The sequence below is a fragment of the Thunnus maccoyii genome, chromosome 8 (assembly GCF_910596095.1).
Source record: "Thunnus maccoyii chromosome 8, fThuMac1.1, whole genome shotgun sequence".
NCBI classification, from domain to species: domain Eukaryota; kingdom Metazoa; phylum Chordata; class Actinopteri; order Scombriformes; family Scombridae; genus Thunnus; species Thunnus maccoyii.
The window spans coordinates 12,584,611-12,597,226 of record NC_056540.1 but is presented as its reverse complement, the minus strand read 5'-3'; the positions used below and the strand labels follow the sequence as shown (position 1 = coordinate 12,597,226).

General features: G+C 40.1%; 1 protein-coding gene across 1 annotated transcript; it reads right to left on the bottom strand.

Moving 5' to 3' along the window:
- Positions 1-2,898: 2,898 nt before the first annotated feature.
- Positions 2,899-12,336, bottom strand: neurl1b (neuralized E3 ubiquitin protein ligase 1B). The gene is made up of 6 exons (XM_042417986.1): positions 11,955-12,336; positions 7,921-8,165; positions 7,494-7,827; positions 5,261-6,001; positions 4,479-4,604; positions 2,899-4,004 (listed from the first exon to the last, which is right to left on the bottom strand). Exons 1-6 carry the CDS (start codon positions 11,983-11,985, stop codon positions 3,757-3,759), a joined length of 1,725 nt encoding a protein of 574 aa, XP_042273920.1. The 5' UTR covers positions 11,986-12,336; the 3' UTR covers positions 2,899-3,756.
- Positions 12,337-12,616: the final 280 nt, after the last annotated feature.

Genomic DNA, 12,616 nt, shown 5'->3' with positions numbered 1-12,616 from the left:
TTTTAATTATTTTCCTGACAAATCAATTTATTGTTTGTTCATTTTGAAAAATACCTATCACATCGCCATTTCCAGATTTAAAAAAATAAAAACAACTGATAAACCAACAACCTGCCCAACACCAAACAGCTGACAGAAAGTGACAAGCTGGTGAATATAATTAAGCATCTACGACGTAAAGACTTTATTCTTATTTTGGTGGAGACTAAATAACAGCTATTGTAAAGTAGAGTGGATATTGGACTTCTATTTGTCAGATTGCCAGAAACAACACAGTGATAGTGAGCAATTTACTGTTTGCACATGTGGCTACAAAGAGATTCTCACCATTTAGACTTTATTATTATTTCCAACAGCCCAACTGTGCAAAATGAGTCTGTGTGGGTCTGTCAGAACATATTGCCTATAATTCCCAAATGTAAGCACAGTTTATGTATGTATATACAACATAAATGATATGTTGAAAGTAGTACATTAAAGATATATGCAGCAAGACTTACCATTACACATAATGTAAAAAATCAAACATAAGTTAATGACACTTTAAGTTGTGGTCTGAGATGTGCTTTGGTCTAATGCATATAAATACTGTAATATATTGCTTTCACATTCACTCCACAGAAACTAGATGGAAATCTCTATCAGGAAAAGAGGTCCCTGCTGATGGAAGAGGAAATTGAATATCCTGTAACAGAGGCTACACTTTAATAAGCCCGACGGCTCCATATTGCAAGATCAGTGTGTCTGTACAGGCAGAAAATGGCTTCTATAAGGGCTAAATGTGATTGTGATGAAGACACTTTGTGTTTTGGCTCACCTGTCTGTACAAGTTTTCTTCAGCAGCAGTGATTTATTGGACTATAAACGGCTTACATTTTTAATAACGGACCTTACATTGTTCATAACAAGATTGATTTCTGCTGCTTCTGCCACATGTTAACCTCTGTGCTATATCAGTGTTCTATTAATCAACCAAGACTCAATCTTATAAATTTGTTGAGTTTGACAAGTCAACTTTTTTACTTATGTGTCTGTCTACAAGGAATTATAATGCAACGTGTCATTATAAATTCAAATGAAACACATACAACTCACATTATTCTCTGTAAAGACATAATATCACTTCCTCAAAATCAAGAAATTCAGATTACACTCTTGAAACAACACTGTTTAATCACTTTATGACAAGACAGGACAATACAAAGCCATACGAAGAATGTGTTCACCTGTCAGTCAGTGTGAATGAGTATCAAGTTAACTGTGGTATTTTAGTTGAGCACTGTGACTGCTATATACTTACACAAGTCAACTTGTGAAGCACTTATCATTTTGTTTCTCAGTGCTCATCTTGACAGCTGCAGATAAGATCCAGTGCTTGGCAAAGAGGACTTTTGTGGTTGTTAATCAGACTGCTGTTTTGTATTTTAGTGTAAAGTTAAGTAAAAGTTTGGTTTTTTTGTATTTACTGGACAGACATACTTAGGAATAATAATGATAATGATAATTATAATAAATTATAATATAATTATAATAATAATATTATAATAATAAAATAAACTGTCCTTGCTAGCTTCATTAGAAAATAAAGCAGAGTGCTCTGCCATCTACAGGCCTAAATGGTCCACATCACTTATTTAGATACATGAAACGAAAATCTAAATCATTCAAATCATTGGAAGGTTTTGACATAATGTTTCAACAAAAACATTCAGACTTTCCAGCACTAGCATGCTAGAACCACTCATATGGTAATAAGACTGGCTGTCTTTCACAGTTTTGCTGCATTGATTGAACGACATATTAATATGCCATGTGCTAATTAGCACCTCATAAAGTATGGCTAACATTTGTTAGCAAACCATTTCCTGTTTAACATGAATCAACGTGTCATTTACTTGACACATGTTTGGCTGATGAATGTAAGTCCTGTCTCGTTCAGCTCTGGTTCTGCCAACTTCTGAGAAAAACATCTGGTTCTTCATAATTAATTGAGATTTAAAACCACATTGTTGATTTTTAATCAAAAGGGGGCAGAAAAACTGCAAAACAGAATCTCAAACATAAGCTCTGACATCCAATATGTAGTCACCTATTACATGGTGAGCATTCCACACATCATTTGTTAGACTACAGCATTATATTAAATTAATGAATGAATGAAAAATGAATGAATGAATGAAAAATGAATGAATGAATGAATGAAAAATGAATGAATGAATGAATGAATGAATGAAAAATGTCCATAATATACTGTAGCTATAGCTAGCTAATTTGGACATAATCTATATGTGCAACATAGCTAAATAAACAAGAAAATCTGTTGTGTTACTGTAGGAAATGAAATCAAAAGATCAAATGAATTAATGCAAAATTGCTGACAAAACAATCTCACCTCAAAGTCCATTAAGTAGCCATTCTGGAGCTTTTGATCATATAACACGATCTTCATCAGAAGGTGGAGTGTCCCATTATTATGGGATTGAAGATGTTCAAATTTACTTTTTTTCTGAGCACTTTCAGGACTTCATGTCCATGTTGGCTTAAAAGTTCGGCTTCACAATTCTTTCTTGACCCGAGAAACAGCAGCTGACAAAACCATCTCACCCCAAGGCCCATTTAGCAGCTCACCTGGAGATTATCATCATATCACATAATCTTTTTCAGATTGTGGGATATGATCTGGTGAAGATGCAAAATTGATTTTGAAAAAGTAAAGTAGGCTAAAACAAAGTAGCCTACAGCTATTGTTTCAGAAGCAATTATTGTGTCACAACAGATATTTTACCAAAAATTTCATAATAACCAATTAGTTCACTCACATTTAATAAGAAAAGTACATTAGTGGTATCAGCACTGCTTATGCTCAATGCTTATTATAAAAGATAATTATCATGACACTCAAAAGTGATGTTACATTTATTGATAACAGCTATTCAGATGAAACTGACATCAATCTTCTGATCTAACTCCTGATAAGCAAAATGGTGCATGTCTTTAAATCTTTACATTTATAGTTCACACCTTTTTTTTCTCTTCAATCTTCAATTCTTCAGTCTTATTATAAAAACTACACACATTTTAAGTCACGTTTACCTCACCTTTATTCATCTCTCAATGTGCAAAACCAGAATCTTCATTCATATATACTTTCCAAGCATACTTTTCTTAAAACACATCTGAACACATTTACCATACAGTTACACCTTTCACTTACTATTATACATTTTATTGCATAAATTCTGCATCTGTGTGCCTTTTTCACCACAAACTTTCAGTAATGTACATTGAAAATATGGCTACAATTGTTAGCATAATTACTTGGACACAAAATGTGACAAAAATCTAAGGCACTAGAAGTCAGACTACGGTCCGCATTTTCTGCTGAAGCACACATAGATCTGGGACTATGGATAAAATATTCACAGCAGGCTTTTCTGCTCAGCAAATACATGTGACATAAAAGACATCACATTGAAAATACAAAATGATAGCACATAATTCATCTCTTCTTTCTTAGCCAAAATATAGGAGCTCGAGTATGCAGTCTGTGCATTAAGATGGGCGTCATCACAGTTCTGCGTATGAAGAGTCTGTCTCCAGAGATGATTAACCACATAAAATGGAAATCCTATAGGCACAGTTATGTCCTGGTGTGGCTAATCTCCGGTTGGGGCCTGAGAAGAGGAAGCCGGTGGCATCCAGGCATCTCCTTGCCAGCTGTGGAAGTCCCGGTGCCTGTTTTAAACATCTGGATCATCATGGCCGATATGTTTTAATAACATCTTTGATAGGCCTCCTGCATATTGGACAGCATGCATTGATCTGTCTCTTCAGCTTCAGCCCGCAGTCGTTGCAGAGACACATGTGTCCGCAGGTGTAGATGACAGTGTCCACCTCTTGGTCAAAGCAAATGGTGCACTCTCCGTTTTTTCCAGAAGAGGGCAGCTCTGGGGCGGTGAGGATCGGAGAGACGGGAGGACTGAGAGGGGAGCTGGGAGCAGTCACTAGAGGAAAACACAGAAAACACAGAAAATGTGAAATGGAGCAGATGTGAATGCATGTACACAGATGACTCTTGTTCTTGTCATTTCTGTAGGAAGAGGTTCAGAATCTGCAGCAGTATCACTTTTATTTATTCTATTCTTTATTCCATGTCGGTATGAACTGAGTGTGTTTAATGTATTTATAAGCCACATCAAAGACAAATGTTAGTTAGAACATTAATCTGAAGTCTGAAGATATGCTTGATTATAACTTGCCAACAAATTATGGAGGAATATTTCTAAAATTTTGGAAATTTATCAAAGTGAGACATCTTTCCCATCAAAACATCTTTCTCATGACTCATAGAAGTTCACACAGTACTGTCCAACAGAACTGCCATACCTCCCAACCACAAGAACCTTCCTGTAATGATCTCATGACGGTTTCTATATACACTGTAGCATTAGGCACGTTGTCAACATTTCGTAACGTACCCAGAGAGGATTCAGATGCAGAGGAGGATCTGTTGACACTGAACGCCAGGTCTGAGTCACTGTCATCTGGACTGCTGCTCTGAGAAGTGCTGGGGGAGGTGGGGGGAGGACTGGACTGCAGTGTTCCTGGGTCACAGAGATAAATACACATGAACAAAAAAGGCAGATAATTAGGCTCATGATGATTTAGCAAAGGAGGAAAGGAAGAGAGTGTACTTCTCACTGTTGACCGTATTGTTTATATACAGTGTCCTTGAGCTGTTTGAACGTAATGCTACAGTGTAAAGCTTTACACTGACTGTCTCTGACCAGTTAGATAAGATGTGCATATTTGTAAGAATTGAAGTTCCATAGAGGGGGTTTATTTCTGTTTGAGGATAATATTGTTGGATCAGAAACAAAATGAGGTCTGAGCTAATGGGAGTGTATGTGGGAGTGGTGAGACTGGGACAGATAGGTCATAGCCCAGAAATGAACAGGGACATAAACTAGTCAACTGCATTCCTCTAGTCTGGGAAAAAATAAATTACAGGGACTGCCTGTGCTCAAGAATTGACTGATGATAACAGAGGATCATGGTCTTTTTCAGGCATTTATCATTTCAGTATTAAGTGTTCTACTTGGTTTTATTAGATGGAGAAAAAAAGCTGTCTGATCTCATCATTACAATAAATATAAATAAAATTCTAAGACTTCAGGAATAATTATGCAAACAGAGTGAACAAAAGTTCAGTTTTGGTTCTTGACAGTGATTTTGTTTGCTGTAAATACACCCAGCATACCTAGTATCCTGAGTCTGTTGACAGCCCCGTGGAGGGTGAAAAAGGCCCACAGGACCTGAGAGGAGTCCACACAAAGCAGCCTGCCACGTCCCACTCCATTCACCCCGTGGTGCACCTCTCCGTTGGGCAGCAGGCTAAAGCTGAGCACGTCTCCAGAGCAAGGCATGGGGAAGCCCCGGTGCACCACCCAATACTCTTTACGGTCCAGGAGAACCTCGGGGTCTGCCGGCAGGTCCCCCGCATGCAGACTAGCCGGGTCACAGGATGTTAAACCGAACAACAGTGCCCCAAAGTAAGGCAAGCCTAGGTGACCAACCTCTACATACAAAGTCTCCCCCACATGCAGCGGCCGGTCACTGAACACCAGAGTCCGACTGCTGTCCAAAAAGTGGATGCAGGCGGCCGAGCGGTCTGCAGAGAGTATTACATCGGAGCCACGGACAGGGTGAAAGTGCAAGTCATTGTCCAGCGGGGAAGGAAGGCCCCGGACCACCCTTGGGACACTGAATCCGGTGGAGGCAGATGAGGATGGTGTGGAGGAGGAAGAGGTGGAGGAGCAGCAGGGGATGAGCTGAGTGTAGTTATTGAGCTGGAGGTTGGCCATCTTGGCAGCAGCAGCCTGGTTGTTCTCCAGTTGATTGTTGCTGTAATTGGCTGAGTCGTGGCTACTCTGGGGCAGATAGGCACTCAGCCGGGCCGCACTCAAGCAGCTGGATCCAACGCTCTCCGCAAACGTGCTTTCTGTGGTGGAGAACATGAACAAAATGTGAGTTGTATAAAGTGTCCTGTCAGATCAGTGCTCAAAACTACTGTCTTACAAACACAAGGTGGTAGATTCAGTCCCACCTGCGGGCAACTTTAATGATGTGCAGTGTTCTTGTATTTCGCCTGCAATTCAGCTTCCAGCATTACATTCAGCAATGCAAAAATGCAAAAAAAAAACGCTGATATGCCATGTAAATTTATGACATGACATGACATTTCTGCAAATTTGCATAATTTGTCATAAGTTTATTTACTGTATATCTTCTACTATATTGATATTTAATATTTTACACTTTTTCCCACTGTGACTGACAGCAAACAAGATTAAAAATGTCTTTCACTGTCAAAGTACTGGATGAAACATTTTGATGGACACTCCTCTACCAACAGGAGGAATTAAAGTCTACACTGATACGTAAAATAAGAAGTGTTTGTTGTGATGCTTGTTGTTGAGTTAAATAGTTTTCAGTACAAATAAGCTGCGCCGGCCAGCAGTTTATTTACCTCCCTATTTAATTTCCTTTCTTCACCTCTTCAACATAAGCTTTTGAAACTGCCACGTTCCATGCACAAAATTCATAGTACAACTGAACTGAATTCCTCTAAGCATTATGGGCTGATATAAACAAATCTGGCACTAGTAGTCCTGCTTTGACTTATGATACATTCCTTTATTACTATTTCTAGTGATGTCGGAGAGTTGAGTGCACTGGCCCCTCACCAAAGCTCCTGGGATCTGCCGCCTTGACCAAACATGGCCATAGCTCCTGTCAGACTAAAGATAAACACACCCGGCGAGTAAGAGAGGGAACCACAGGGCAGAGAGTGATGGAAATAAAGGAAACATAGAGGGAGAACGTGACAAAGCGCGGGAAAGTAATAGTAAGAGAATGTTAAAGGAGAAGCAGGGAGAGTAATTAGGAGTGAGAGGTTCAGGATGGATTGAGATCCGTGGTCAAGATCCTGTTTATCTCAGTGTGTTATGGTTCTCTAGACAAAGACATACTAGATTTGTCCCACAGATAGTGGATCATTGAGCTCCAGGCCCCACTATCTACAACTTTGGTCTTCGCCGCTGTGGATCTTCGTGGCACAGCTGCTCTCGGAACTCTCAGGAAGCTGCTTAAATTAGAATGTGTTGACACTATAAAAATAAGTTCCTGAGGTTTCAGGGTTGTCAAAGCCATGTCCAAAATACATAGCCTGTTAGCTGACGGTTGAAGTTGATTCTAGTCAAAAAAAACATCCATTACTCAATACTTTATTGGATATATTTGAATTGTGGTGATGAACTGTGTGCAGACTCGTAACCAGTCAGTTGTGAAATTTGTCCCTCTCACTTCCCTGTGGAATATGAGTCAACTACTGCTCGCTTCTCCCAGCTGCATGACCACTTATATTCCACAACAATGACCAAAAAAAGAAGTATTTTATAGGAGTGATGGCGCAGAGTAAACATAATGCTTACCGAGCAGTGTGACCTCCTGAGTGATGCCATAGATATCTATGATGGCCCAGAGTGGGCAGCCGATGCTGAGCCCACAGTGGAAGAGGATTGGCTCTCCTTCATTGATGCTGTAGAAAACTCTTCCATGGCGATCAGCCCAGAATGACAACACGTTGTCCTTCAAGGCCAGTCTCTCAGGCAGAGCTTTGGCCCAGTAGCCGGGCCGTGTCACCAGGTCTGGGCAAGCATACTTGGGGATGTCAGTAGAGACTAATTCGCTGGGGTCCAGACTGGTGAAACCAAAGCGTAGAGCTCCACTCCAGCCCGTGTGTACACCAGACAGGCGAAGTCGCACCTGAATGAAAAGCACTGATGTAAATGTAACTTCTTTACTTTAAATTTCTGCCTCTTAAAAAACACAGTGAGTGGTAAACAGATGAAAACAAACCTTTTCATAGAGGTGAACAGGCCTATGGCTGAAAGTGATGCCGTTACAGAAGCTGTTCTTGCGTGTGGCACGGCGAAGCTGCCCATCTAGCCTGATATTCTTGCCTTTGGCATGGGGGTGAAAGCGGGGTGACTCCACGCTGATGTTGACCGGAGGAGCAGAGGTTCGTCTCTCCACACCGGCCCCATTGTTTGGCAGGGTGTAGTACTGCCTGTTTGCCACCGGGCGGGGTTGAAGACTCGCATCTGTGGGTGCAAAAATATCAGGGGAACAGTGAGAGAAGAGAAACTCATCAAGGATTTTACCTGATAAACCAAATTAGAGGTCAGCATGGTATGTGAACAGTGGGTCTGCTTAGTGTGACTCAGACAAGGTCAAAACAGCAATATTAGCAATACCAGCTGTTGGAAAAAAGGGGCGAACATATCAGCACACAATAACTTGTTTGCAAGTGGTCCATGGCAGTTGGTTTAGAGGGCAGAGGCCAGTTACGTAAAGAAGCCCACAGTCTCAGACACTTCCTTTCCCACACTGACACTATGAAGCCTCTCTGCTCCTCTCAACAACTTCATTAAATAGTCTCTTTTAGCCTGTAACCCACATTTACAGTATAAAAAGACAAACTGTCCCAAATCAGTCCTCTTACCGCATCCACATTTACATCACAGAAATAAAACAAGGTAAATTTAGACAAAACCCTCATGTGTATATACCACAGAAAATCTTAAAAAGGACATCTGGCTCATGTAAAATCCACAAAGATTTGAGCAATGCTAATATTAGTAGCCTCATAGGAGAGAGAAAACATAATAAAACACATCAACAGAAAGACGACAACAGACGGTTGTCTTCCTCTTATTTATGGGCTGAACACACCCTTTGGCCTGCAGCATAAACAAACCCTTAATAGCCCCCTTCATTTGTTTTAATATTAGAATTAAATTAAAGCTGTGGATGACTGTTTATGGTATAGACTGGCTGGAGGCCAATATTTAAAGGAAGGCAGCCTTTTTACTCTCCTCTGGGGCCACAGAGTGATTAAATTTCTGTTTAAAATTCAATTCAAAGTGATCTGGTGTAAAAACAATAACTCGGTGAAATGTTCCACAGTACATTTCCTAAATTAGACATTATCACTGATTATATTGTAAACTATGAAGCAGCAGCAAGAACATCTGTAACATCTCAAATGATGTGTGGGTGCCCCTTTCTTCCTGAAGCACAGTTTTGGCTACTCAGGGATTTTGGCTTTTGAGGAAGTAAAACAAAGTGTATGGAGAAAAAAACAAGCCGAGGATTCGCGTATAGTCCTCAGGCTCAACTGCCTCGCTGACGGAGTGACGTGCTCGGAGTCTGCAGTTGAAGGACCTACAGTGAAGATTGATACAGACACTTGTTTTCCATTATTAGATGAAAGGCATAGCGCAACAGGTCATGCAGGGAAGGACAGCTCCCAGCATGGTCAGTGTTACCCCCAGTTTGTTCCCTTATATATTATTACTGTACATTGAAAGCTGAGCATTGTGATGCTCTGAAAAAATAACATCATGATACGAGGGTTATTAAACAACACTTACCACTGTAATGAAGGTTGTGAATGACTTTTCTAACCATCTAGATGAATAAACATTCCATCAGCTGCACAAAAAAAAAAAAGATTTTAACTCATTTCTCAAGTTGACACGACATGCCTCCTTGCTCAATTGAACCAAATTTACAGATTTTTACTATTACGTCTATATTGATGTCACTAATTTTACATTTTCTAATGAAGTAACATTTTACTATTTTCCATTTGTCATTTTTGGCTCCTGCTTTGGAAATAAGAGTTGTAACTTGAGAAACGGGTTAAAAAATCTTTTTTTATTGTGCGTCAGAAGCAATATTTTTTCATCCACATGGTAAGAAGAATCTTTGAGCAGCAGTAAGTGCTGTTAAATGACCATCTGGGTTTTCAAACATTGTTAGTTATTCATTTCTCAGAAAATCAGATGCTTGTAGCTGTGTCTCTCAGATGTAATGGTAATTCATGACAGACACAAACTGGGGCTACAGCGATAGACAATGACTCTGACTGCTGACTGATTTTCCTAATCAGGAGGCACAGGTGGATGTTAGACTTTAAGGTTAACCTGTTGTTGTGAAAACACCTTAACCCTGTGACCCTATAGAATAAAATTAAAATAAAATGAATATCTTTTAATTTAGTACTAGTGTAATGGGACTATTTTATGTAAAGGAGGAAGAGAGTTATGATACAGACTGAAATGTATGTATGTATGTATGGATGGATGGATGAAAGACACGGGCAGCTGCTCAGAACTGTGGTTATCATGCAAACCTCAGCTGAGGTTTCAAGGCTGTTTCTGTAGAAAAAAGAAAAAAAAGTCTCCCATACAGTATATAACGGCTACCACACATGTGAAAAGAAAAAAACAGCTGGGTAATAGGAATGGCAGCTCCCTGTCTGCTTCCTAATGAAAGAAAAAGCAAGAATAAATGAAATCATAAGACTGCACAAGGCACATGGCTGTGCCAAGTGAAGCTTTTTGAAATGTAAAACTGATTATGTGCATTCGTCAGAGTTATCTTTGGCCACAAGATGATCAGGCTCTTTATTCTCTCGTATCTCTAGGCTGTATGTGTTCATCACACAGTAACTCATTCACTGCGCAATGTATGAGCCTAGATGGATTCTAAGAGAATTTCAAGAATTATATTTTTGTTTGTGAATATAAATTTCCTGGTAGAATCCCCTCAATAACATGACATGAAACTCTTTCCACAGATGACTTCATTGCACCAAGGCCTGTCATTTTTCTGCAAAGCGATCAGAAATTAAACAATAATACATTTTGATATGTTGTGCAGCATCTCTAATGTAGAAACAGTAAACACAGATATTCTATTAATGTTAATCGAAACCATAAAGTGCAAGCAATAGGACCCAAGCTGCTTCTGCTCCGCTGTGACTAACTGTTCTCAGTCCAAAGCCTACGTCAGCTGGCTCGGATGGTACTAACCACATCATCTAACCAGAGTGGATCTGCTGGGGGCGTGGGAGTGTGACAGACATTAAATCAAAGTGATATGGGAAACTGATTATCAAGTAACGCGCTTTAGGTGTCATGACAAAGTGGTTTAGAAAGTGATAATTCTGAGAGCTCATAATGACAGCTATATACAAAAGCCGGTGCTGACAATCCTGTCACAGGAATAATTCACTGGCAGTCACTTGAGATTGTGCTTTATGCAAAACCACTTTGATACTTGAGATAACAATGAATAATGTTGCATATGACACAAAACAGACACAAAATGTAATCCCTCTGCGAAACAAAAGCCATATCCATGTGTATTAATGCAAAGTTACTGCAAATGACACAAAGCAGCCAACAAGAAAGCAGCAAGAAAAGAACAAAACAAGCTGATTCATCTAAGAAACTTACAGTATTCTGCACAAAATACAGTCATTTCAAATCATTTGAAGATTGGATCAATCAGGGATGCTGTGAAGGTCAACTAATTCACCTTTTAACAGCCTGTAAGAGTTGTAATACTAAAACAATACTTAAAACACATCATCACAGATCAGACTGGTCTGTTTATTGTGAACTGGATTTTTGGTAGCAGTTGCCAATAAGCAAATAAGAAATATGAATGACTTCTCTTGATGATGGTGCTACTCGCGTTATGATGATCATCAAGCGCTCATTTACCTTCTCACTAAAGACAAAAAAAGAGAATGAATCACTGATTTTGAATTTTGTGAATAATGAGGATAAAAAAAGTGAATCTGCAGAGAAACGCGGCTGCTGGAGCGCTCGCTCGGACTTGTTTGCTGGGAATCACGCTCAGCTCCCCCGTGATGGGAAGCGCGTCTCTACGCACAGCGAGCACAAGTAATAGAGGAATTAGGACAAGCCATGTGTATCTGGAGCTACCGAGCTATTTCATACAGAGACCGTTTGGAGAGCGCGCGCGTGTGCGTGCAATAAAAACCTCGTGAATGATAAATCAATGACAAGTCTCACCTATTAAAGGTTTGGGTGTCGTATTCCCCATTATATCCAGAAATTCCTCGCACCGGCTGACAAGTTAATTCCGATTGCAATGTGTGTCTGTCCATCCATGTATCCCGCGTAGTGATGAGTGTCTGGCTGGAACCCGTTCAATCTGAGTATCACAGCCTTCAAATTGCGCTTTATCTCGCGGCTGAAGCATGGACACGCTCTTCTTAATGTCAACCCCAAGCCGCTGCGACAGGCAGACACCTCCAACTGGCGCACAGCAGCCCCCTCCTTTCTTTAGTGTAGGCTCCCCTCCGCACGACTTTAAAGACACAGTAAGCAGTGAAGCCCCTAAAAAGCATCACAGAGCCGCTGAATAATTAATTTAATAAGTCACTCAAAGCCTGTGATGAAGCCTAATGAGCGTGTAGCCTATAGGAGTCACTAAACATCAAGCTTGAAGGGGAGGGGGTGGGGGGTGTAATCTACAGGAAGGCAGTCTTGGCAGCAAATTTGCATATAGAGGGGTCATGCAGGCAGCGTGGTGCAAACTTTGATAACAATTAAATGATTACAAGATTATTGTTCATGATTGTTTGACATTTTAGCATCCTTGAAGTGATTAAACTGATCTGAATACAGAGATTTTCATGATTATTGATCCCTCCGTGGTGTCAGATCCCCAA

Bases quoted from the DNA above. Each gene is read 5' to 3' on its own strand.
- neurl1b (XM_042417986.1), bottom strand. From the start codon at position 11,985: ATGGGGAATACGACACCCAAACCTTTAATAG. The intron at 8,166-11,954 runs GTGAGACTTGTC...TTGCACCCACAG, and splicing joins GACACCCAAACCTTTAATAG to ATGCGAGTCTTCAACCCCGC. The intron at 6,002-7,493 runs GTAAGCATTATG...TCTCCACCACAG, and splicing joins TCAGGAGGTCACACTGCTCG to AAAGCACGTTTGCGGAGAGC.